The following is a 25,167-nucleotide window of genomic DNA, read 5'->3' as shown; positions in this document are numbered from 1 at the left end:
CGGCCAAGAGCCCGGCCTTCGGGGGCAGCCTCTGGCCCTGCGACCACCCCAAGGACATGCCCAGAGTGTCCCTCAGAAGCAGGAGCTGAGCAGGAGACCCCGTGATCTCCAGACCCGGGTGTCTGCCGGCCAGGAATGAGGTCACAGCAGGAAGTCAGGCTCATATATTCCACAGAGCCGGGCACTGGCTGGGCGCGCCTGGCCTCCGGCGCCTTTGATGGGCCCCGGGAGAGAGGCCCGCCCTGCGCTCCCCTGCCCGGCTGCTGGGCGCCTGGTAATCGCAGGGCGCAGGAATGCGGCTGGTATGTGGGCTTTATCTCCCAGTGCAGCGGGCACGACCACTGGCCTTTGTTTCAGAAGCATGTGGCCCCCAGGGCAGGCGCCCGCCCGCCCCCCGGGGAGGAACAAAGCCCCCCAGACGGTTTCCTGCGGGGAGACCTGGAAGGCCATTATCTGTCTCCTCACAGAACGGCCGGAGCAGTTCCTGAGATTCTTCTCCAATGCTTCGACTTCCCAAGGAATCCGGAAAAAATAGTTCCATGAGGGGTGTCGTCGGGGACGGGGCCGGACGAGGGCCGTGACCCCTGAGCCTGTGGAGGGGGGCTTGGTCTGGGGGGACGCTGCTGCCGTGGGGCGGAGTCTCCATTGCCCAGGGAGGCCCCCGGGGGCTTCCGGGACCACTGTCCGCCCAGCGCTGGGCCTTGCCCTTGGGCCAGTGCAGAGCTTCCCTGCTGGCACCAGGCAGAAGGGGGGTGCCTGGGGGTCCCATGGCTGGTGAGTGTTGCAGGAAGCGCGGCCGCCTCTGTGCTGCCCCATGGGCCATGCCCACGGCCCCCGCAGCATTCCCATGCCAAAAACCCATTGCTCAGACCTTCCGGAAGGTTCTGCCACGGCAGGGGAGCCAGCAGATGGCATCTGTCCAGGGGACGCCCGGATTCTCCTAGGCATGGAGCCTGGAGTTATCCGGAAACTTCCAGAAGGTCTCCCTTTGGGGTTCGCTGGATGGGGGCAGAGTGGGTGGCCACGTGGTCGGGCTCCCCTGGGAGCAGGCGCTGCCCCAAGCAGGACCCCCAGGGCGGCTTCTAGATGCCGCAGTGGGGAGGATTGGGGGTGCGGGCAGGCACGGTGTGGAATACAAAACCCACCACCCACAGCTGAAACACGTAGGTCGCTGATGCTACCGGAGGGGCTGGTTCCGTGAGTGCCCACGAGGACGAGGCCAGAGACGTCCCACGAGGAGCCTGGAGGCCCACAGGCTGTCCCGTCCCGGGGCTCTGGGCTGAGGGGGCACGCACGGGGCAGGGCTCACCCTGGGGGGGCCCGGGGCCTCCGTGCTGGAGCAGGAGCGTGGCTGGGCCCAGAGCGGGCACCTGGAGCCATGTCTCGGGGGCTCCGGTGTCCCAGGGCAGCTGTTCTCTGCCTGCCCTGCCGCGGGGTCTCTGCCTCCCTCGGGGAGAGCCCAGGGGCCCGTGACCCCGTGTTCCTGGGGTGCCATCCTTCTGCACCCCTGCGTGGCGGGTGGGGGCGGGCAGGCGGAGCCCGGGAGTGCTCAGCTCTGCTGGACGCTGGGCCTGGGCCCTGCGCGTTGATCTTCCAGCCGGCCAGAACGTGAGGAGACGGCGCCCTGGACGGGGCCACGGGCGCAGGGACACCCGAGCGGGCTGCTCTCAGCACCGAGACCACCTCAGGAGAGTTCGTGGAAAGAAGCTACAGTGCTCGGTCCCATCCCCCCCGCGACAGGCCAGAGGGAGACGGGGGGGGGGGGGGGGGGCAGGGTACAGCGGCACCTCCCCCGCGGGCTGGGCCGGCTGGGTGCTCGCGAGTCACGCCCCAGAGCCCCTGGAACCCTTCTGCTACCTCTACCCCTCTGCCCATTTGGGGCCACACCCGGCTGTGCTCAGGGCTGGCTCCTGGCTCTGTGCTCAGGCTCACTCCAGGAGGGGTTCGGGGGGGCTTCGGGAGGCCGGGACAGACCCCGACCGACTGCACACGAGGCCAGCACCTGACCCCGGAGCTGTCTCTCGGGCCCCTCGCAGGTGAGAGGACAGCGGGGTGCTCCATGGAGGACAGCCAAGGAGTAACAATGTTGCACTCAGGGTCAGGGGGCCCAGCGGCTCGGCACAGCCCTGCACGCAGCTGACCAGGGGTCCCGGGCTGCCCCGCGTGGCCCTGGGGGTCCTGGCACTACAAGGCCTGGGCAGCATGGCCGCTCCCGGCCTCACACCGAACTGCAGCCCAGGTGGCTGAGTCCCACTGGGACCCTCAGCATGGACGGGAGCCCGCAGAGCCGTGTGCACACTGAGTATGGAGCACAGGGCCGAATGAAGAAGCACGGGCTGTCTGGGGAGCACGGGGCTGAGTGGCCCCGCGGGGGCTGGACCAGACGCAGGGCAGGGACTCCCGGCCACCCCCGGGGCCTGTCCCACCCTCAGCCCCTCGACTCAGGGGCCACTGGGAAGGGCCGACATCCTTCCTGAGGGCAGGAAGAGCAGGGGACGGGAAGGCGGCGCCTGAGGCCTCGCACAGACCCCACCCTCCCACCACCAGCTCTGCCCCCTGCGGTATGAAGCCAGGGACCACTCGCCCACCCAGGGCGGCACAGACTCCCCCACTCGGCTCTCCCCAGCCCGCAAAGACTCCAGCCCCCTGGCCCCGCCCTGAGCACAGCTAGGCACGACCCAGCTCCCCCCAAACAACCAAACCCAGGAGAGTCCCTCGGCGGCCACCCCTGAGACCCCTCCCATGGTCCCCGCACCGCAGACGGGCGAGCCCGCCGGGCACGTGAGGGGTGACAGCTGAAAACTGCACGGCAACAGACAACTGTCTGAGAGAGGGAGACGCAGTGTCCACCCAGCAGGTCCTGTCCACCCGGCGGGTCCTGTCCACTCCCCGACAGAGCTTGGCTGAGGTCACGTGGGGGCAGGGGATGGCCTTGGCCTGCACTGATGACTCAGGAGGGCGAGTCCCCCCCTCCAAGGCGCTGCCCCCAGCGCCCAGCGGAGGCGGGAGGTCAGATGCCACCACAATGGCCCGGCCAGCGTCTGCAAGAGCAGCCGCCGGGCAGATAACAGGCCGGATGTGCCCAGCCGCCAGGGAGGGCAGCCCGCGGCCACCAGCTCAGTGGGACTTTCCTGCCCCCGTCAGCACAGCTGGGCACCGAGTGTCCACTGACACAGACAGACGTGGACAGATGCAGTCACACAGTGCGGGCAGCGCAGCACAAGTGCTGGGTCTCGCCTCCTGCACTGGACCCAGCTGGGGGCAAGAGAGGGTGATCCGGACGCCCACCAGCCCCGGGGGCCTGGAGAGGGACCGTCAGGGAGCAGAGGTCACTGAGTGACGGCCGAGAGGAGACCCTCCCTGTCCCCCTCTAGAGGCAGATTGACAGTCCCTGTGGGTAGCTGCCCAGTCTTGCTCACTCTGCTCCCGCGCTGGGCCCACGCTGCCCCATCATGGGCAGGACCCTCACTGGGGGCTGTTGACTGCCCGCAGAGGTGCCACAGCAGAGTCCTGGGGGCTCAGCAGGGTCTGGGGTGCCCAGAGGACACCAGTGCAGGTGCAGGTGCCGCAGTGAGTGGCCCCCAGGGGGCGCTCAAGAGCTGGCCGAGCTGCCGGGGCCCTGGGGACCGTCCTCCAGGGCTCCTGCCTCGGGCCAGGACAGACCTTTCCCGGGCACCCCATACCTGCCTCCTCACTGGACCTGGGCGTCTCCCTGTGCCAGCGGGTCCCTGTCTCCCTCCTGGCTCTTCTGGTGGGACAGGGGACACAGCTGGTCCCACAGAGACTCTCCCTCTCTCTCTCTCTCTCTCTCTCTCTCTCTCCCTCTCTCTTCCCCTTTCCCTTTAAACCTTGATTCTTTTGGGGGGGCGTGCCCAGCGGTTCCCAGCGCTCACTCCTGGCTCTGCACTCAGGGGTCACTCCTGGCGGTGTCCCGGGGACCACACGGGGTGCCAGGATAAAACCCGGGTCAGACACTGCCAGGTCCATCCAGCGTATTTCACACACCTCGGGGACGTGACTCGGGTACTGGGGTCACAGCTTTCCCACGGAAGCTACCCTGGTGCCAACCCTCCCCACCAACTGTCCAGGGTCTCCCCCATCCCCACTGATGAGGGGTCACCTGTGACTGTCCCCCGACTTTCTCCAGATCCCTCCGCAGAGCTGCAGAATCCGTCCCTCCTTGTGGCCGCTGCACTGTGGATACCCCCAAACCGTCTGGGCTGGGCACTTGGGCTGCCCCGTCCCCCTTACTGAGCCCTAAGGGGGCAGCTTCTGCCGACTCAGGTCCCTCAGGTGGGATTCCCGGCAGGTACTCCCACTCGCCGACGTCCAGGGCGGTGCCCACAGCTGGATGGGAGCCCTGCCTGGCCCCATTCCCTGGTGGACCGTCCAGCCCAGGCTCCTGCGCAGACACGCCCCGGGCCCCAGGCCTGTGAGCTGTTCCCACACGGGGGTGGCGTCCACCCCATGCCCGGCGCCCACCTCCCTGGCTCCCGGCTGTGCCCCGCCTGCATGAGCCGACTGTGTGGCGGCGTGGCCGCGGCCCCATCTTCTGGGGTCACGGTGGCCTGTGTGGTCTCAGCCGCCTGCCCCAGGTGACGGGGTTTCTTGGCGGGTTATTCTGGTCTCCGCGGCTTTCGGGGGCGCACCTGCCCTTCCCGCTTCCCTGCCTCTGGGCAGCCCCTCCTGGGGCCTCCTGCCAGCTGCCGCCCGTTCCATTTTGTCGACAGCGAGTTTTTATTCTATTTTTGGGTTGTGGGTTTCCTTTGGTTTGGGTTTGGGGGCCGCACTCGGTGACGCTCGGGGGCCCCTGCTCCTGGCTCCGCACTCAGGTCACCCCTCGCAGTGCTCAGGGGGCCACATGCGATGCCCGGGACCGAACCCAGGCTGGCCGGGTTCGAGGCCCATGCCCCCGAGGGACACTTTGCAGGTCAACTCCAGGCGGGTCTCGGTGCTACTGCGACGGGGTCTCTGCCCCGGGAGTGCACAGGGAGTGGCTCGTCTCCCCGGCCCGGTGCCTTGGCCACTGCATGCTGTCTCGGAGCAGAGATGACCTGCAGGGGTGGACCTGGTGTCGCAGGACGTGGCCCCCAGGGTGAGCTGGACAACGGCACACGTGAGGACTCAGGCCTGCACCCGGGCATGGTCCCACAAGCCCTGCTGTCCCCTGCAAGCCCAGCCCACCCGGTCGCTCTGCCCGAGTCACAAGGGATTCCCCCCCCCCAGAGTGTCCCTGGATGTCCGAGTGCAGGGCAGAGGGAGGAGGAACAATGAGACAGCGACCCACTCAATCGGTCCCGGCCAGAGCCCCCGGCCCCCGGTCACAGCCCAGTGACACCAAGTCGGGTCGGGCCTCAGGAAGCGCCAGACGAGGCTTCCGACGCTGCCCCCTCCACTTCGAGTGCCCCCCACAGTGCACCTGCGGCCCCACAGCATCACGGGAAGTCTCTCACGCACTCTCAGAAGCGCCTCGGACCTGAGAAGGGAGACACGGCGGGGGCGGGGGAGAAGGAAGCCCCAGGCACCTGCACACGCGTGCACAGAACAGCCCACACACGGGCACACACGCGTGCGCACAGAGACCGTGCTCACACAGGGGCACACACGTATGTACACAGTCAGTACACACACACGACGCACACACGTGCCCACAGACAGCGCACGCACCGGGGCATACACAGACGCATGAGTGCACGCGCAAACACACGTGCTCACCCGGGTAAGTGCAGACACATGCATACACAGACACGTGCGTGCTCACACACGCAGACACAGATGCAGGCTCACACACAGCACACGAACACACACTCCTACAGACACGTGTATTGCCACACGTGTGCACACGCAGACACAAGGGGAGCACAGCACACACGTGGCCTGCCCGCCCCGCCCTGGTCTGTCCACACACACGGGCTAAATCCGGCTCCGTGTTGACTCGCGCCCCGCCCGGCCCCGCTCCCGGAGGTGGCAGGTGCTGCCCTCCCTCTGCGCCTCCTGCAGGCGCCACCTCGGCCCTCCTCCCCCTCTGCCCCGAGGCCGTGCCGAGCCCCCACACGCAGTGTGGACACTCGGGGTCCGGGTCCTCATTCTCGGCCCAGCTGTTAGTCCCCAGCAAACGGCCGTGACTAGGAGGCAGGAGACTGAAGTAGGGCTAGGAGGGCCAGGGGCTGGGGGGCTGGGGGCGGCTCAGGGTGCGGGGTGTCGGGGAGTGCAGTGTCAGGGCTGCAGGGTGAGGGGCAGCGGTGAGGGGTGCAGGGTGTGGGGGCAGCTTCCTGGCAGTTGGCAGTAGGCTGAGGTCAACTGTGCCCCTTGTTCCTGGGGTCCCCCAGACCCTCTCCTCAGGCATGGGAGCTTCCTGGAGGGCCCCAACCCCGCCCGGAGCCCCCCACAGATCAAGGCCCCTGAGGGTGTCCTGGGGCGAGCGTGAGTGACACCCGGGGCTTCCTGTGGGGGCCCGACCTCAGGCATCTGCAGCCCGAGTACCTGTGGGGGCTGATGCCTCAAGCCCCCCGACGGAGCAGGGCTCTCCTGGGCCAGTCCTCAGAGGGGGTGTCTCTGTGAAGCCCCAAGTCTCTGAATCTCCGTATCGCTCTGTCTCTGTGTCTCTACCTCCCTATCTCTGTCTCTGTGTCTCCCTACCTCTCTGTCTCTGTGTCTGTCTGTGTCTCTGTATATTCCTATCTCTCTCTCTGTGTCTCTGAGGGAGCTCGCCCCCTGTGGTCTCAGCGGGCGGTGCTGTCGGGGGAAGGGGGGTGCCGCCCAGCCCCCTCCCAATTTTGCCCCCACCCGTCCCAGGCAGGGGGCTGGTCAGTCCCGGCCCTTCCCACCCTGTCCCAGCTCTGCCTCTCGGGACCCCATGGGCAGGAAGGCGGTTCTGGCCCATCGGTGGCCCAACTCCAAGTGGGTGCCTGGGTGTTGGAGGGAGCCAGAGTCCTGGGGCCCGGTCTGGTCAGAGCACTGGGCCTCTGCATCCGGGGAGCTGGTCGGGCGCGTGTCCAGGCAGTCAGGAACCCAGCAGGGCAGCCCGGGGGGACAGAGGCCGGCCCCCGAGGGGCACAAAGGGGCCGGCCTGCGGGGTGCAAGATGAAGAGTGCAGGGTGCAGGCCCCGCCGAGTATGGGGTGCCCAGGGCACTCTCAGGGTCTGGCCAGAGCAGGGGGCCGGGGGTGGGAGGGCTGCCCAGCCCAAGCCCTGACCGCACAGCCAGACCCCGCCGCTGAGCACGGGCCCCTTCGGCCTCTAGCTTGGCCTGGGCGGTGGGGACAGTCCAGGCGTCGGGGCCACAGCTGGATGGACGGTCAGGCCAGAGCAGGGGGGCGGCTGACCCAGCGGAGGCCCTCGGACCCTGACTCATGGTCCCATGCAGGTCCTCCAGGGACCTGCCAAGGCCAGCAGGGCCTGAGCCCTGGAAGTGGGAGACGCAGGTGAGGACGGGTCGGGTCGGGGTGAGGCAGGGGACCCCGGTCCCCCTGAGAGGGCGTCCTGGCAGGCTGCCTTCAGGCTGGAGCCGAGGGAGTTGCGGGCACACCCCCGAAACCGCCCGGGGCCCCCAGACCGAGGATACCATCTCGGCCCCCGGGGAACAACCCCTGATTTGCCCTAATCAGCCTCCAGCTCCCCGGGGCGAGGCCGGACCCCCTCATTTCCTGGGTGGTGAGGTGTGTGCACAGGTGGGAATCACGAGGCCCCCCGCCCTGCCCGGACCGATGACTCAGCAGGGGAGGGGCTGGCTCTCTGGGGCCCTCGGGGCCGGGCACCAGGCGGGCAGGCCTGTGACTGACACGCTCCTGGTGCCACCCTCGATCACGGGCGTTCCTTAGCGTTTTGCCTCCTGCACTCAGTGTTCAGGGTCCCGCCCGGCTCTCAGGGGGCCCTGTGGGTGCCGGGGGTGGATTGAGACAGCCCCGTCTTCTCTCTTGCACCCCAGGCTGGCATATGCGGGAGCCACTTCACCAGCCCCGGGCAGACCCAGAATCATTCAGGCCACCCAGAGCCGGCCTCACGGAGCTCTGGGCCAAGCCCAGCTCCACGGGTGAGGTTCATCCCCCGGGCTGTGCTGGTGGCAGGGTCTTTCCTCGAGGGTCCCAGATCCTAGGGTCCAGTCCCCTGGGCCGCAGGTGCTCGCCACCCCCAGTGCAGTCCCGCCCCCGCTGGCTTTGGGAGGTGCAGAGATCAGGAGATCCCCCATCTTCCCGCGCTGCTAGAAGCTTCTGCTCCCGGGTTGCGCTGAGGGTGCAATACTGGGACCAGGGCTGGAACTGGGCTGGAACCGGGCTCGGGTGGACGGGGGCGCGCAGCGGACTGGACTCGGGAGCGCGGGTGGACGGGAGCGCGCGGGACTGGAACTCCAGAGCGCGGGTGAACGGGAGCGCGCACAGGGCTGGAACCGGGCTCGGGTGGACGCGGACGCGCAGGGGACTGGACTCAGGAGCGCGGGTGGACGGGGGCGCGCAGCGGACTGGACTCGGGAGCGCGGGTGGACGGGAGCGCGCACAGGGCTGGAACCGGGCTCGGGTGGACGGGGGCGCGCAGGGGACTGGACTCGGGAGCGCGGGTGGACGGGAGCGCGCGGGACTGGACTCCAGAGCGCGGGTGAACGGGAGCGCGCACAGGGCTGGAACCGGGCTCGGGTGGACGGGGGCGCGCAGGGGACTGGACTCAGGAGCGCGGGTGGACGGGGGCGCGCAGCGGACTGGACTCAGGAGCGCGGGCGCGTGCCTGGGGGCGCGCGGGGCCGGGCCTGTGGCGCGGGGGGCGGAGCGGCCGGGGGGCGGGCGCGGGCGGGCCCAGGCCGGCGGGGAGGGCGCCCAGCCCGCCGCGATGCCCGCTCGCCCCGCACTCCCGCTCGGCGTCGCGATGCCGCTGTCGCTGCTGCTGCTGCTGCTGCTCCTGTGCGCGGGCGGCCGGGCCGCGGACCCCGGCGCGGCGGGGACCCCCGGGGACGACCCGCACGCCAAGCACCTGTACACGGGCGACATGTTCACGCACGGGATCCGCAGCGCCGCGCACTTCGTCATGTTCTTCGCGCCCTGGTGAGGCCGCATGGGGCGCGCGCCGGGGGGCGGGGGGGTCCCGGGACGCGACGCTCGGGGGTCCTGCGCCCGGCGGCGGGGGCTCTCGGGGGCCCGGGGGCGTGGGCGCCGCGGGCCGGGGGTCGGCGGGCCGGACTCGGGATCCGGGCCGGGTCGGGGCCGGGACCCGGCCGGGCGGCGGCGGGGCGGGCCGGGGCGCAGCGGTGACGTGGCCGGGGCGTCCGGCGCGCACGGGGGCGGTCCCCGAGGGGAGCGCCGGGAAAGGCCGCCCGGCCGCGCCTCCCCCGGGCCTGGGCCCGGGACCCGGGAAGGGCGGGCGGACGGGCAAACGGACGGACGGAGGAGAGTGCGGGTTCCCCCAGAGTCCGCCCCGGGCCCGACTTGCGCGCCCGCGGGCCCTGCCGGTCTCCTGGCCGGCGCGCAGATTGGCCGCACGTGGGCGTCCCCTGCGCTCCCCGACTGACCGGGCGGAAGCCACCCGGCACCTGGGGGTCTCGCCCACCCCTGGGGGCGGGTTCGTCCCGGAACCGCGCAGAGTTTGCGCCACTAGTGCGGTTAGATCCGGCCCAGGCGGTGCCGTTGGGTAACCGGGTCTGGGACCTGGCCCGGCAGGCATGTCGGGGGCGGGGGGCCGGTGACTTGGTGGCACCAGAGCACTCAGGTTAATTGTCGCCCTCGGGCACAGACTGACACGCAGATGCTCCCCCGCCCACGCCCTTCCCCGGGACTGAGCCTGTGGTTCCCCCCCTCCACCCCCCCCCCCCCCCCCCCCCGTGCGCGGGATCCCCCAGGTCGCACCGCGCCCCCCTCAAAGACTCTGCGAACGCGCCCAGGAAGTGGAGCTCTGCCCTTAGTTTGTTTGGGGGGTCGGGGCTCCCAGGAGGTGCTCAGGAGTTTGTTTTTTTTTGGGGGGGGCCACACTGCCCCTGGATAGTCAGTCCCGGACAGGACAGGTTAGAGCTCGGACCAGCAGCGCTAGCCGCTGCGGGGTCCTGCTTGGTCCAGCCCGTGAACCTCTGCCTGGCCCCTCCCAGGAAGGGTCAGCTCCTAGGGCCCCGGCTGCTGGAAGGCCGCGGGCTGGCCAGACCTGTAGGGAGCCGGGACTTGGGTCTGGCTGGCCTTGATGTGGCCAAGCTGGACTCTAGGTCGTGGCCAGCTCCCGGCTCCATGTGGGTCCAGCACATCCCCAGCGCCGTGGAGGGAAAGTCGGGCTTCACCGCTGTTGGCAGAGACCAGTGACCCCCCTGCCCCCCGCAGGCCGGAGCCTGGGAGCAGCACCCTGCCTTCTGCCCCCTGCCCTCTGATCCCTACCGTCTGACCCCAGGGCTGGACCACCAGCTGCTGCCCTGCCCTTTTCCCCAGCGCTGGTGCCCCCCGCCACAGATGAGCGGGTCAGCGCCTGCCTCAGTTCTGCGTGACGCAGGACCCCGTCGGACGACCCCTCCCGTGCCAGTGGGGCGACCCCGATCTTTTTCGGGCACGTGTGTCCTCACGTGGGCGCAGGGCCTGGGAGAGGGGACAGATACTCACCTACGGGGGAGCACGGAGTGTCCAGCTCCAGGGAACTCCTCAGTGGGCGCAGAGGGCAGCTGGGGCCTGGCGGTGTGGGAAGACGGGCGTGACCCAGGGTGCCAGGCTCGGCACTCGGCCTGGGCTGCCAGCTGACCCTCACCCAGAGCCAGCGCGGGAGAGGGGCCCTGGAGCTCCCTCAGGCTGGGGACACAGCCAGCCGCGAGGTGGGCGCACGTGCTCTGGCCTCTGCGGGGCAGGCGTGGGAACCCCTGGGCGGCCGAGGGGCCATCGGGGACGTCTCTGGTGCCGGCGGAGCCCAGGCTCGGCCGGGGAGGCTCCGGCGCCTGCAGGTCCCTCCGGAAACACCGCGGGTTGGGTGCTGCGGGGGGCTGCAGAGATGCTCAGACCCCGCCCCGCAGGTGCGGGCACTGCCAGCGGCTGCAGCCCACCTGGAACGAGCTGGGTGACAAGTACAACAGCAAGGAGGACGCGCAGGTGTACGTGGCCAAGGTGGACTGCACGGCCGACTCGGACGTGTGCTCGGCCCAGGACGTGCGCGGCTACCCCACGTGAGTGCCCGGGGGCCGCGGTGGGGAGGGGCGGCGTGCGGGGGCCCACGGCTGGGCTCACGACCCCCCCACCCCCGTAGCTTGAAGTTCTTCAGGCCCGGCCAGGAGGCGGTGAAGTACCAGGGTCCCCGGGACTTCCAGGCGCTGGAGAGCTGGATGCTGAAGACACTCGGCCAGGAGCCCGACGGCGTGAGTGGGAGGGGGTGGGCGAGGGGGAGAGTGAGCGAGGGGGAGTGGGAGCATGGGGGAGTGTGAGAGCAAGAGTAAGTGCGAGAGTGTACGTGTATGAGTGTGAGAGTGTGAGCATGACTGAGAGCGTGAGTGTGAGGGTGTGTGTGAACATGAGTGTGAGCCTGAGTGAGAGCGAGTGTGAGAGCATGCGTGAGTATGAGAGCGTGTGTTAGGGTGTGAGTGTGAGAGCATGAGAGTATAAAAGTGAGTATGAGTGAGACTGTAAACATGCGTGTGAGTGCAAGAGTGTGAGTGTGTGAGTGAGCATGAGTGTGTGAGCATGAGTGTGAGTGAGTGATTGTGAGTGTGAGAGCATGAGTGAGTGTGAGTGCACAAGCGTGAGTGAGGGTGAGCGTGAAGTGTGAGAGTGATTGTGAGGGTGTGTGTGCATGAGTGTGACTGTGTGAGTGAATATGAGTGTGATTGAATGTGCGTGTAAGAGTGTGTGTGTGAGTGATTGTGAGTGGAGTGTGTGAGAGCAGGAGTGAGTGCACAAGCGTGAGGATGAGCATGAGTGAGTGTGAGCCTGAGTGAGAGTGTGAGTGTGAATGTGAGAGATTGTGAGGGTGTGTGTGCATGAGTGTCGTGAGAGTGAGTGAATGTGAGCATGAGAGTGTGATTGTGAGGGTGTGTGAGTGTGACTGTGAGAGTGTGAGCATGAGTGTGTGTGAATGTGAGAGTGTGATTGTGAGGGTGTGTGCATGAGCGTGAGTGTGTGAGTGAACGTGAGCGTGATTGTGAGAGTGTGAGAGTGATTGTGTGTGAGAGCATGAGTGAGTGCACAAGCGTGAGGGTGAGCATGAGTGTGAGTATGCGCCTGAGTGAGAGTGATTGTGAGGGTGTGTGTGCATGAGTGTGAGTGAATGTGTGATTGTGAGAGTGTGTGAGTGTGAGAGTGAATGTGAGCATGGTAAAGGTAAAGGTAAAGGCCCTCCCGTTGATCGTCGATTTGCTCGAGCGGGCCCAGTAACGTCCCCATTGGAGACTTTGTTGTTACTGTGTCTGGCATCTCGAATACTCTCGGTAGCTTGCCGGGCTCTCCGAGAGGGGCGGAGGAATCGAACTCGGGTCGGCCATGTTGGCCGCTTTTAAGGCGAACGCCCTACTCCGTGTGTAATTGTGAGGGTGTGTGAGTGTGAATGTGAGATTGTGATTGTGAGGGGGTGTGAGTGTGAGCATGAGTGTGTGTGAATGTGAGTGATTGTGAAGGTGTGTGTGCATGAGTGTGAGTGAACGTGAGTGTGATTGTGAGTGTGAGTGTGTGTGAGATTGTGTGAGAGCATGAGTGTGAGTGCACAAGCGTGAGTGAGGGTGCGCATGAGTGTGAGGTGAGTGTGAGAGTGTGAATGAGAGTGTGATTGTGAGGGTGTGTGCATGAGTGTGAGTGTGTGAGTGAACGTGAGTGTGATTGTGAGAGAGTGTGAGAGTGATTGTGTGTGAGAGCATGAGTGAGTGTGAGTGCACAAGTGTGAGTGAGGGTGAGCATGAGTGTGAGTGTGAGCCTGAGTGAGAGTGATTGTGAAGGTGTATGTGCATGAGTGTGAGTGAATGTGTGATTGTGAGAGTGTGTGAGTGTGAGAGTGAATGTGAGCATGAGCGTGAGTGTGAGTGTGTGTGAGTGTGAATGTGAGAGTGTGATTGTGAGGGGGTATGAATGTGATTGTGAGGGTGTGTGTGCGTGAGTGTGATTGTGTGTGTGTGATTGTGTGAGCATGAGTGTGAGTGCACAAGCGTGAGTGAGGGTGCGCATGAGTGTGAGAGTGTGAATGTGAGAGTGATTGTGAGGGTGTGTGTGTGAGTGAACGTGAGCCTGAGTGTGAGTGTGAATGTGAGTGTGATTGTGAGGGTGTGAGAGCATGAGTGAGTGTGAGGGTGAGGGTTGCGAGTGTGAGCCCCAGAGTATGGCGTGAGACTGAGCCGGACGGTGTGGGTGCGAGTGCTGGGGCTGCACCTGCTCCTCTGCCCTCCCCTCCCCCCTCCTCGCTGTGGCTTCCGGAACCTCCCGCGGAGGGGCCGGGCAGGCTGTGCAGCTGTGTCCCCCCTGCCCCCAGGTGGCGGAGGCCGAGGCCGAGGCCGAGGCGCCCGCGGCCCCCGAGCGCAAGCAGGGCCTGTACGAGCTGTCGGCCGGCAACTTCGAGGCACACGTGGCCCACGGTAGGTGGGGGCTCTAGGTGGTGGCTCGGGGCAGCACCCGCCCTGCCGCAGGACCGTACCCCCCCCGCCCCCACCTGTGGCTGTGGCCGTGTCCTGCGAGCTGGCAGGACGGACGGTCACCGCTCAGCGCTGGAGTCTGTGTGTGGGGGGTCTTTCCTGGGGAGAGTGGGGGTCCCCACCTCACTGCCCCCCCACTCACCCCCTTTACCTTTTCTTTTTTTAAAATTGAATCACAGTCAGATACAAAGTTACAAAGTCGCTAGTGGTCAGGTTTCAGTGATACAATGTTCCAACACCAGCCACTTTCCCAGCTGTGTCCCAGGGCAGGCGCCTTCCCTCCCTTCCTTCCCCTCCCCCTCTCTTCCTCTCCTTCTCTCCCTCCTCCCCCTCCCCCCTTTGGGCCTTGGTTTGCGGCACAGGTCCTGGAAGGTCATCACGTCTGTCCCTTCACCTACTCTCGACACTCAGTTCCTGGCCAAACTGACCATTCCCAACTGCCATCATCTCTTTACTTCGTTGTATTTCGGTTTTGGTTTGGAGGCCGTGACAGTTGGTGCTCAGGGCTGACTCCCGGCCCTGTGCTCAGGGCTCAGTCAGGGCTGCCTCCCAGCTCAGTGCTCGGGGGTCGGGGCTGACTCCCGGCTCTGTGCTCCTCCCGGGCCGGGGGACCCCTGCAGTTCCACGTGCAGGGCCCGCCCCCCCCCGCCCACCCACACTCGCTCTCCCCGCCTTGTTCACCTTTGCCCTCTGAGCCCCTCGTCTGCTCCTGGGGGCACCATGGGTGGGGCATCTTCTGAGCGGCTCCTTCGCAGGTGACCACTTCGTCAAGTTCTTCGCCCCGTGGTGCGGCCACTGCAAGGCTCTCGCGCCCACGTGGGAGCAGCTGGCCCTGGGCCTGGAGCAGTCGGATGCTGTCAAGATCGGCAAGGTGGGGGCCGGGGCTGGAGGGGGGTGGAAGGACGGTGGGGGGGCAAAGGGAGGGTCCCCCCCACTCGAATGCCCGCTCTGCCCCCCAGCCAGGCCCACCGCTGAGACCTGACGGTCACTTAGAGCAGGGTCGGGCAGTGAGGTGTGCGGGCCGTGAGGATCAGGCAGTGGGGGACGTGGGCAGTGAGGAGTGTGGGCAGTGGGGGGCGTGAGCAGTGAGGGGTAGGGGTAGTGAGGGTCGGGCAGTGGGAGATGTGGGCAGCGGGGGTGTGGGCACTGCCCCAACCCCCAGGCTGGGCCGTCTGCTCAGTGGCTCAGGTCCAGCGTGGCTTCCGGCCCTTCGAGGTGTGGGCCCGAACCAGGTCCCGTGCCAGGCAGGCACCTGCCTCAGGCTAACCTCGGGCGCGTCTGGGGGTTCCACGGGGAGGGACTCTTCCGATAGCAGCTGTGGGCATGGCTGGGAGGTTCTGGAAGTTTCCCTCATCACTTCGAGTGTACCTGGTGCGTCGGACAGGAAGGTCCCGACCTTGGCTGACCGACCGCGGCCGCCTCCGTTCCAGGTGGACTGTACCCAGCACCACGAGCTCTGCTCGGGCAACCAGGTCCGCGGCTACCCCACACTCCTCTGGTTCCGGGACGGCAAAAAGGTGCGTGGCCACGGGCCCAGGCGGGGTCACGGAAGGTCACTCTGGGGGCACTCGTGGGGGACACTCGTCACCCCTTTTCCCCCCGCTTAGACGTGGCACAGACAGACCAAGGCCACGCCCGCGGGCGGCTGGGTGAGGTGGCACCACCAGGACCCCAGCACTGACCGTCCCCTCCGCGCTGTGTCCGCAGACTGACCAGTACAAGGGCAAGCGAGACCTGGAGTCACTGCGCGAGTACGTGGACACGCAGCTCCGAGGCGCCGACCAGGCCACCCCCGGGAGCGAACAGCCCTCGGAGGCCCCCGTGCTGGGTGCCCAACCCGCGGGCAGCCAGGTGGGCACCGCCATGGGCGCGTCAGGCTGCGGTGCTTCCCGGGCTCAGAGGGGCTGGCACACCCCCAGACTGCGTGAGGCCCTGGCGGGAGGGGTGCCCCCAAACCTGCCTGAACCCCGGGAGCCAAGGAGGAGAGGAGCCCAGCTGGAGTCACGGGCAGCGTCGGGGCGTGGCCAGCAGAGGGCTCCTGGGCCCTGCCGACTCCACCCCACCTGGCCGGGCCTTCAGGCCTCTGTGGAGAGCCACATGCACGGAGCGCCTCTCGGTTCCTGGGGCCCGGCTGTGAGGGCACGAGGCGCAGATCGGGACCCCTGGGGACCCTGCGGGGCAGAGGGCACCGCTGCCCGTGCCCCAGGCTGGGCGGGCACCCAAGAAATGGCAGCTGGACGGGCTGGGTGGCAGGCGGCGTCTGATAGTCTGCCCGTCCACAGAGCACGGTGCTGGCGCTCACCGAGCAGAACTTCGAGGAGACGGTAGCGGATGGGGTGACCTTCGTCAAGTTCTATGCCCCATGGTAAGGCCTGTCCCAACTCCGAGCTGCCCCCGTGTTCCACCCAGAGCCTGATCCCAGAGGCCCAAGACACAGGTCCAGCCAGGGCCACGTCAGGAGAGGCCAGTGTGGTCGCCTGCGCCACCAGCCCCGAGCCACTGGCAGGCCCATCTCCCCTCCAGCCACACCTCCAGGCTGAGACACCCCCCCCCCCACACACACACACACACAGCACCTGCCTGGCCAGCCTCAGCCGTCCTCAGAGCTGACTGGCCACTGGGCGGGGTAGCTGGACTGACTGGACGTCAGCATGGCCAGGGCAGGGCTCAGCTGCTGGCAAGGCACTGTGGCTTCAGGGGTCGGTCGGGGACCCGAGACCACCAGCCCCCCAAGCTGACCTGATTTTGCAGCAACCGAGTGTGTGTGTGTGTGTGTGTGTGTGTGTGTGTGTGTGTGTATCTGTGTGTGTTGGGGGCTCTGTGCAGGGGCTACAGGTGCAGGTCTGGGTGTGGGTGCGAGTGGGCTGTGAGTGAACGTGTATGCGTGTGAATGCGTGTGACTGGACATATGTGTGAATGTGCTTGAACACACGTGTGTGAGTAAACCTGTGTGAACATGTGTGCGTGAACGCGAGTGTGTGTGAGTTCGTGTGTGTGAATGAATACGTGTGAGTGTGTGTACGCATGTATGTGTGTGCAGGCGTGCGATGGGGAAACGTGTCTTAGGTTGGGGCATGCACAAGGACGTGAGTGAGTTCGGGGAGGGTGTGAGCCCATGTAAACTTCATGCACGAGTGTGTGTGTTTGTGTGTATGTGTGGGCGTGTGGGCCCCGGGCACCCCTCACCAGCCAGTTGGCCGGCAGGTGCGGTCACTGCAAGAACCTGGCGCCCACGTGGGAGAAGCTGTCCACCCAGGAGTTCCCGGGCATGACGGGGGTCAAGGTGGCCGAGGTGGACTGCACGGCCCAGCAGGGCCTCTGCAACAAGTACTCGGTGGGTGCCGGCGGACCCTCCCTCACCAGGGCCTGAGTGGGGGCCCCAGGCTCGCTCCCCCGTGTCGGGGGCAGGATGGGGGCTCTGGGCCACGCTGACCGGCTCTGTCCCCACAGGTGCGTGGCTACCCCACGCTGCTGCTGTTCCGGGCGGGCAGCCAGGTGGCGGAGCACAGCGGAGGCCGCGACCTCGACTCGCTGCACCGCTTTGTCCTGGCCCAGGCCCGCGACGAGCTGTAGGCGGGTCCCCACCCAGAGGTGGTAACGGGGCCCCCTGCCTGTCGACCTCCCCCACCCCCATCTGAACGGTTCTTTGGAGACGAAAATAGAGTGGAAGAAAATCAAATTGCCAAACTGTTCAGGGATCTTGAGCAGCCCAGGGTGGGGGCTCAGGGCGTCCTCCGGGGTCCCTGGAAAGGCCCGGGACGACGAGGCCTCCTCCCCATGGGCGGGGTGGGGGGCCCCCCCGCGAGGCCGCAGCCCCTCCCCTCCCAACCCTCCTCCCTCCTGTTTCCGAGCCTGGGTCTGTCCCGCCCCCTGGGCCAGGCCCCTAAGCTGGGGCGTCTGTCTCCCCTGTGAGCGAGGCCACAGCCTGTCCGTCCAGGGGCATCTGCCACCCCTGGACGCTGGCCTGGCCCCAGCCTGTGCCGCCACACTGACCCCCGTCCATCCCCTCCCGCAGAGAAGGAGCCGGTCGGGGTCTCTGCGCAAGCCCCAGGCGCTGGCTGGGAGGCTGCCCGGGGGCCGGAACAGTGGCAGCACTGGCATTGGCACCCCCTCGGGCGACCTGGATGGGCGCCGGGCCCGGGGGCCCTTCACGGCCTCGTCCGCCCCTCGAGGCCTGTCTGGGTGCGTGAGTGCACACCGACGAGCTGCCGGCCCCCGGGTCAGCACGACGCCCCGTCCCAACCAGACCGACGGCTCCTGCACCCCAAGCCCGCCCGCCGTCCTCGGGCCCCAGGTCGAGACCAAATTCCAAACCAAAGTTGGCCCCAGCCCCCGCCCTCACCGCCCGCCAGCCCACGGCCGCGCCCGAGGACACGGTCACGCTGGAGCAGTGCCCAGACTGGCAGCGGGACGGGTCTGCCTTAAAGGGAGTCTCTCCCCACGCAGATGCTCTTTCCCAGAGAACTTTCTGGAAGCACATCCCTCATGCCTGGCCCTGCCTTTGCCTCATGAGGGGAAGCCACGTGGTACAATTTGTTTACACTTTGGAACTTTCTAAGTAAACTTTTTTAAACAAACAGGTCTGGCCTTGCCTTCAACGTGACAGAAACAGTGATAAACAAACAATAAACTCTCGTCTATATTTCCAAAAGAAAGGTGTGCGTGCCAGCAGAGCTCGTAAACGTGTCATTTAATCATGAAATCGGGTTGCCAGTACACGGTCGTGAAAAAAGACGTTTAAAAAATAGTCTACAGTTTCGGCTGTGTTCCTACGAGAAAAACGGATTTGGGTTCGTGGACGGTGCTCCACCCTCTCACGAGGTTCTGCCCTGGATCCCAGGCGGCCACTCAGCTGGGGTCCCGGGCCCCCCAGAGCTGGCCTGAGTGCCCGGGCGCGTCCCCTCCACACCCAAGAAATCCACAGGGTGGTGGTCTGGCCAAGAGCGTCATCTCTGAGGAGCGAGACCCAGTGTCCCCCCCCAGGCAGGACACGAGACCCATCGGCTCTGGGTGGGCCTTGGGGGCCATCCGGCCGGGCCAGGGCGGGTCCTAGTGGCAGCCGCACGCCCTCACCACCATGTTTCGGTACTTCTTCAGGATCACGTTGGAGCTGTCGTCGAAGTACAGGACGGAGATGGCGTTGAGCTTGGTGGGTGCGCAGCAGGGCTTGGGCACGTACTCGGGGTTCATCAGGTGCACCTGGCCCAGAGTGGGGGTCAGCGCCTGCCCGCCCCGGCCCCCACCCCCCTGCGGCCCAGCCGCGCTCACCAGCGTCTGCACGATGGCGTGATTGGTGGCGTTCATGTGCGCGTTGAGCGGGAACGAACACTCCCCGTCACAGTAGTTGGCGGCGTAGCCCTTGGGCGCGATGATCCAGTCCTGCGGGCGGCAGCGGGCGCCGGCCTGAGCCCCCCAGAACCAGCCCGGTCCCCGCTGGGCCGGGAGCCCCTCCCCCGCTCGCCAGGTCACCCCACAGGAGGCGGGGGAGGGAGGGGGCTGGTGCCAGGGGTGTGGCCAAGCGGGGCCCCCCAGCCCGGGCGCGTCCCGCCCCTGCCCGCAGCCCCCGCCCGGCCCACCTGCCAGCCCAGGTCCTGGAAGCTGACGTACAGCTCGTGCCTCCTGCAGGCCGCTCTCAGCTCGCTGCTGCCGGGATCTGGGGACACAGGCGCCCTCAGCTGCATGACCCGACAGCCGCAGGCACCTGCTTCCGAGGGTCCCGTCTGGGAGGGACCTAACCACCCGCCAGGCGGCAGCACCGCCCGCCCGGGGCCAGGGGCTGGTCCTGCCGGAGCTACCACACCCCAAGGAGCCGGCAGGGCCCAGGAAACCCACCCCGACGGCAGAGCAGGTGGAACCAGGTCCCTTCCGGCCCCACGTGGCTCCAGAGCACGGGTAGGAGAGGCCCCGACCCACGTCCACGGAACCCAGGTCCACGGGACCTACAGCCACGGAAGCCCTGAAGGCCCTGTCTCACTACTGGGCACTGAGCATCGCCTGGGAATCCCCAAAAGATAAAATAACACAAGCAGATGAACGTGCCCTGGACATGGGCGAGGGGCCAAACAGACGCCACACGGCCTCAGGGCCCCCCGGGTGTGGGCCTGACCTGCTGGGATGGGCCCTGGGAGTCACCGCGGAGGGACCACGTGACCCGGCGAGCCCCTGACAGCCCAGCCAGGGGGGAGGCGGGGTGCAGGAGGGGTGAGGTGGAGAGGAAGGAGATGGCCTGCGCTCCATGGGTGTGTGGGAACCTTCTAGAACAGCAGGACGGTGAGGCTCCCCCTGGCTGGGCACGCCTGGTGTTGGCCGGGCAGTGGCAGGGTCAGGGGGTGCAACGTGCTGAGGCCCTGCACGGGGGGGCCCAAGACCACGGCTTCACTGTCCCTTGGGGACAGGTCGGAGACCCCCTGTGGACACTGCAGTGAGGGGACCAGATCCACACCTGGCCACGGCACCTGCGCGACTCTGTGCACTGCCGGGCCGGACAGCTTCCTTCTGGGACCCCGCACACCCACCTGCTCCCCAGAAGTGCTCTTAGAGCGTTTGTGCAGGGCCCACCCCCGGCGATGCTCAGGGTCACTCCTGGGGGCTCGGGTGGCCGTCTGGACCCTGCCACGTGTCAGGCCGGCGCCGGGTCCACAGCGTGTCCAGGGCTCTGAGGGGTCCTCCCCCGCTTGTCTGGGTATGTGGCCCCCACGTCCATCCATCCACAGCCCCTGCGGCCTCCCGCCCCAGCCCCGCCCCCAGGACCTACCGGCCACGCTGCTGACCCGGGATGTGTCCTGGGCGGTGCCCGGGCGGGAGCGAGTGTGTGGGCGCCGGCGGGGCGCGGAGCGGGCCGTGCGCACGCGGCTCTCGCTCACCTTGAAGAAGGCCACCAGGAAGGGCTGCTTGTCGTCGGGGCCGGCCCTGCCCACCAGGCCCGCCACGTGCGGGTGGACTCCCAGGCCTGCGAACAGAGAGCCGCTGCGCTCAGCGGAGCCCCCACCCACCCACCTCGGGGGCTGAGGGCGCAGGCGACTCACCGTCCTGCGTGGCCACGCCCAGCTGCAGCCCCAGGTTGTGCTGAGGGGCGGCCACCCATAGGTCGCCCGTGGCCGTGATGTCGAACTCCAGCCAGCCCTCCTCGGAGGCCCACACCGGGCGGCTGTCCAGCAGGAACAGGGCGGGCTCCCTGCAAGAGAGCACGGCATGACCGGCACCGTCCTGGGTGTGGGCTATGGGCTGACCAACACTGCCCGCAGGGGGTGGGCACAGGGTCCAGGCCCCCCACCCACCCCGCCTGATGTGGCCGCTCGGATCTGCTCCCCAGGAAGTGCCAGGGATGAAGGAAGGAAGGATGGATGGGTGGGTGGGTGGATGCATGGGTGGGTGAGTGGGTGGGTGGGTGGATGGATGGATGGGTGGGTGGTGGGTGGAAGGATCAGTAGGTGGGGATGGGTGGGTGGATGGATGGGTGGGTGGGTGGGCGGGGATGGTAGGTGGTGGATGGGTGGGTGGGTGGTGGATGAATAGATACGTGGATGGATGAACGGATGAGTCATGGTTGGACGAATGGATCGATGATGGGTGATGGTGGGTGGCTGGTGAATGGTTGGGCAGACGGGTGGAAGGATGGAGGGAGAGACGGATGACGTGATTGGTGGAGCGTTTGGGTGGTTGGGGGAGCGACGATGGGTGGGTGGGTGGATGGACAGACGGCAACGGGGTGTTTGTATGGCGAGTGGCGGATGAAAGCATTCACAGACATGACGGGTCAGCAGGATGGAGAGATGCCAACATGGGATCACTCGACAGATGACAGGTCATATGAAATGGACAAAGATGGTGAGTCAGCAGAAGAGAAACCGGTATGTGCCGGATCCATGCAGATACTGACGACAGCGAGAGACGGCAGGAAGCTCCGAGCGACACGACAGGAGATGGAGGGAGTGACCGTCACAGGTCCGCTCTGCACAGCAAGTGAACCCAGACAGCAGCGAGGGAGGAGAGGGGTGAGGCAGATGTCAAAGTAGGGCCAAGACGTGCTTGACAGATTTGGGCCTTAGTTAGTTCCTGGGAAATCAGGAGGCCCGGGGCCAATTGCATGAGGGCCGAGAGCCCGGAGTGTGTCTGCGTGTGTGTGTGGGCGAGTGGATGCGTGTGTGTGAGTGCAAGCTGTGTATGTGTCTGTGTGTGGGTGTGTGCATGAGTACGGTGTCTGTCTGTGTGTGAATTATGTCTTGTGTGTTTGTGTGAGTGCGTGTGAGGACAAGTGTGTACGTGTTTGGCTGTGAGTGTATGCGGGTGTACCTGAGTGTGTATGAATGTGTGTGTGTGTTGCTGTGAGTGCGTGTGTGTCTCTGTGTGTGGCTGAGTGTGAGTGTCTGAGTGTGTCTGTAGTCACGGGAGGACGGAGCCTCCCTGGGTCACCAGGAGAGTGTGGGACGGCCACCAGCAGGGTCACCAGGGCCCATGGCTGAAGTGACAGGTGGGAGCCCCCTGGAGGGCCCCTCCGACTCCAGCCCCCCGTGCTGGGAACATCTGCAGCGGAGGAATCAGATTGGGTCTGAGAACTTTCCAGAGCTGTGTACTAGAGTTCAGATGAGCACTGTGACAGATTCTGGAAGCTTCCGGCCCTTTCCCAAAGAAAACTTTCCAGAACTGCGCACGAGAGTTCAGACAAGCAGTATAACAGATTCCAGAAGCTTCCGAGCACTAGATTTCAGACAAGCACTGTGACGGGTTCTGGAAGCTTCTGGCCCCTTCCCAAGCATGTCCAGACCCTTGGCTCCCTCCCTGATCCCCCAGGGAGCCAGCCCAGCCTGGTGCGTCCAGCTGCAGAGACCGAGACAGACTAGCCAAGATCAAAGGCTCACGAGTGACCGGCTGCCCGCCAGGGTCTCCCACCAAGATCAAGGGGCTGGCGGGTCCCTCGGAGAGATGGTGGCGGGAGGAGGGGCAGGTGGACAGCCCCCGGCTCTCCCCCGGCGGTCAGTCAGCAAACACCACGGGGCGCCCAGGCTTGGGGCAGGAGGGCCGGCCTGGGGCCTGCTGGCGGGCTCCAGGCTTCTAGAAGTTTCTCTCCTCCCGCCCAGGCTGACTTGGCTGTGCAGCCCCAGGCCCAGAGACCCGTGCCATGTCGCCCTGGGGACAGCAGCCTTGCCTGACCTCAGGGACAGCAAAACAAACAGCAGCTGTGCCCAGAAGCCCCTGAGGCCTGCGCCCTGCACAGAGCCACAGGAACCTTCCAGAAGGATGATGGGCCGTTGGGGCAGACGGGCCCTGGCGCCAGGGTGAGAGAGGAGGAGGAGGGCGAGCCCAGGCCCCCCGCGCCCCACCCCGTCCAGCGAGAAGCCGAGACCCTCAGCTCCAGCCGCACTCCCTGTGCGTGGGATCCCACGGCCAGACCCCGTGGCCCCTCGGGCAGCTCCAGACTTGAGATCCCAGGAGGCCGGGTCTCCCCTGACTCTGGGCGGCCACGTCATGGCCGTGAGCCCATGCCCACCTCGGGCCTCCTGCCTTTCTCCTTGCTGCTCCCATAAGGTGCTCCCATCCAGGAGTGCTCTCACAGGTGCCGCAGGCTTCACCCGTCCCGAGCCCGGCCCTGGGCCCCTGACCCTGCCTGCCTCTCTGTGGCCCACACCGTGGCACGCCCGGCTCTCAGCGGGCAGAGCCAAAGCCGCAGGAGACGCTCACGAGCTTCCCCCCGGGCACCCGCCCGCATTCTCCACATTCCCCTCCGGGTCCCCGTGCATCTTGGCAGGATCCGTCACAGACGTTCATGCAGACGACGATGAACCACGGCGCTTCGAGCCACACACGCCGAGCCAAGACTCCTGCTTGCGATGATCTCAGAACCAAAGCCGCCGAGTCAGCCCAGAGCCCCCCTCGAGGGCGCCTGGGGGAGGTGCCAGGGCAGAGGTGCCGGGAGGGTGAGCAGCACCCACACGGCAGCGCACCCAGGAAGCTTCCACTGGCCGTGAACCCCAAATTCAGGGCAGCAAGATCAAGGGCTAAAGCCCTCAAGGAGAGGCTGCATGCAGGTGCACTCACACAGGTGCTCCCATAAGGTGCTCCCATCCAGGAGTGCTCACACAGGTGCTCTTACACAGATACTCACACACAGGTGCTCCCACACATACAGACATTCCCATGCTGGTACACCCACATAGGTCCACCCACACAGGTACACTCACTGGTATACACACACTGGTACACTCACACAGGCACACCCATACTGGTACACACAGGTACACCCACACAGGTACACCCATTGGTATACCCACACTGGTACACCCATACTGGTACACTCACAGGTACACCCACACAGGTACACTCACACAGGTACACCCACATAGGTACATTCATACAGGTACACCCACACAGGTGTCATAGCAGTGAATCTCCCTCTTCCCAGACTGTGGCCCAAGTCCTGGCTTCCTGGGAGGGACTCCAGGGCCCCACGGGGACCCTTGGGCTCCGTCTGCTCCTCGCCTCAAACAGCCCAGAACTGAACGTGGAAAGTGACGGAGCGTGCCTGGAAACAGAACCAAGGACGGGCCCAAGGGGACAAACAGGTCAGGGGACAGACAGACCCAGAGCTGACCCTGACGACAGCCTTGTCAGAGGCTCTCATTAAGTCCCTGCTCCCATGAGGACGAGCCGCACATTGGGTGGCCGAGCTGGGACCACCCTTTAGCGGACGTAATAGCGCACAACGGGGGTCATCCCACCTGTCGAGTTCAGAGAAATACTGGCAGCCCCGACAGCAGTTTGTATTTAAAAAGACTCTGAGCAAACCAGGACAGTTCCCTCACCGGACACAAGTGCTCATCGCCAGCACCTTCCTCAGGGACGAGATACCCCCTTCCCCGCGGATTAGGAGTCTCTGGGATTTCCAATCCGAGATTAGGACTCTCAGAGCAATGGGAATGGGGCCCATTCAAAAACACAGGAAAATGTAAGAATCAGACACTAAGCACACCCAAATCGTCGTCCTCCTGGCCAAGAGCATATGCCCTTGAAAAAGGCGGTTCTCCCCAAACGGAGCCCGAGAGTTCGCGCCTCCTTCATCCAAATCCTGGCGGCTTTCCTGGGTGGAAACCGAAGTGCCGGCCTGCCAACTGGCACCAGCCTGCAGAGGGCCACCAAGACCCAGAACATTCCTGAAGAGCAGACTTGGAGAACGTGCACGTCAGAGCACGGGCTGCCACGGAACGGAGAGAACAACTGGCCGGAAGCACAGCCCGGGTGGGCAGCCCAGAGCCGGGGCAGCCCCAGGGCCCGCGGGACGGGGAGGGCGGGACGCAGCCAGAGAGAGCTCCAGCCAGGGAGGGCAGCGCGGAGGCTTCCTCGGGGACCCGGGGCTGCAGGCATAACGGGCCGTGTTCGTGCCGTCACGGCAACACACTACCACATGTGAGCACATGCCTTAGGGACAGCAACACGCTACCACATGTGAACACACACTTAGGAACGGGAACACACTCCCACATGTGAGTACACGTTTAGGAATGGCAACACGCTACCACATGTGAACACACGCTTAGGAATGGCAACACGCTACCATATGTGAGCACACGCTTAGGAACGGCAACATGCTACCACATGTGAACACACGCTTAGGAACGG

The 25,167-nt window shown here is 66.1% G+C and overlaps 3 protein-coding genes across 5 annotated transcripts in view; 2 read left to right on the top strand and 1 right to left on the bottom strand.

Moving 5' to 3' along the window:
* SLC35B3 (solute carrier family 35 member B3) overlaps window positions 1-11,301 on the top strand; it is a 99,310-nt gene extending 88,009 nt beyond the window's left edge. The window contains exon 10 of the mRNA XM_056108504.1: window positions 11,290-11,301. The gene's annotated coding sequence lies outside the window, so the exon portion shown is untranslated. The remainder of the gene's footprint in view (window positions 1-11,289) is intronic.
* On the top strand, window positions 8,770-17,169 carry TXNDC5 (thioredoxin domain containing 5). Its single transcript, XM_056108503.1, has 10 exons — window positions 8,770-9,031; window positions 10,963-11,112; window positions 11,193-11,301; window positions 13,395-13,497; window positions 14,310-14,425; window positions 14,985-15,071; window positions 15,262-15,405; window positions 15,837-15,919; window positions 16,759-16,888; window positions 17,005-17,169. Exons 1-10 carry the CDS (start codon window positions 8,820-8,822, stop codon window positions 17,125-17,127), a joined length of 1,257 nt encoding a protein of 418 aa, XP_055964478.1. The 5' UTR covers window positions 8,770-8,819; the 3' UTR covers window positions 17,128-17,169.
* A 938-nt stretch (window positions 17,170-18,107) lies between these two features.
* Window positions 18,108-25,167, bottom strand: part of BMP6 (bone morphogenetic protein 6) — a 29,553-nt gene continuing 22,493 nt past the window's right edge. The window contains exons 3-7 of one of the 3 annotated variants that reach the window (XM_056108500.1): window positions 20,580-20,728; window positions 20,309-20,503; window positions 19,131-19,207; window positions 18,823-18,933; window positions 18,151-18,753 (exon numbers count right to left, since the gene is read on the bottom strand). In XM_056108500.1, coding sequence (XP_055964475.1) covers window positions 18,604-18,753; window positions 18,823-18,933; window positions 19,131-19,207; window positions 20,309-20,503; window positions 20,580-20,728 — 682 coding nt within the window. In that variant the 3' untranslated portion in view covers window positions 18,151-18,603. Of the gene's footprint in view, window positions 18,754-18,822; window positions 18,934-19,130; window positions 19,208-20,308; window positions 20,504-20,579; window positions 20,729-25,167 lie in introns of all 3 variants that reach the window. The other 2 variants (XM_056108502.1, XM_056108501.1) reach the window with 2 other exon arrangements.

Source organism: Sorex fumeus, unplaced genomic scaffold (genome assembly GCF_029834395.1).
Source record: "Sorex fumeus unplaced genomic scaffold, SorFum_2.1 ptg000218l, whole genome shotgun sequence".
In the NCBI taxonomy this organism is placed as follows: Eukaryota; Metazoa; Chordata; class Mammalia; order Eulipotyphla; family Soricidae; genus Sorex; species Sorex fumeus.
Note: the sequence above shows the minus strand (reverse complement) of the source record. Positions and strands in the feature narration are given on the sequence as shown.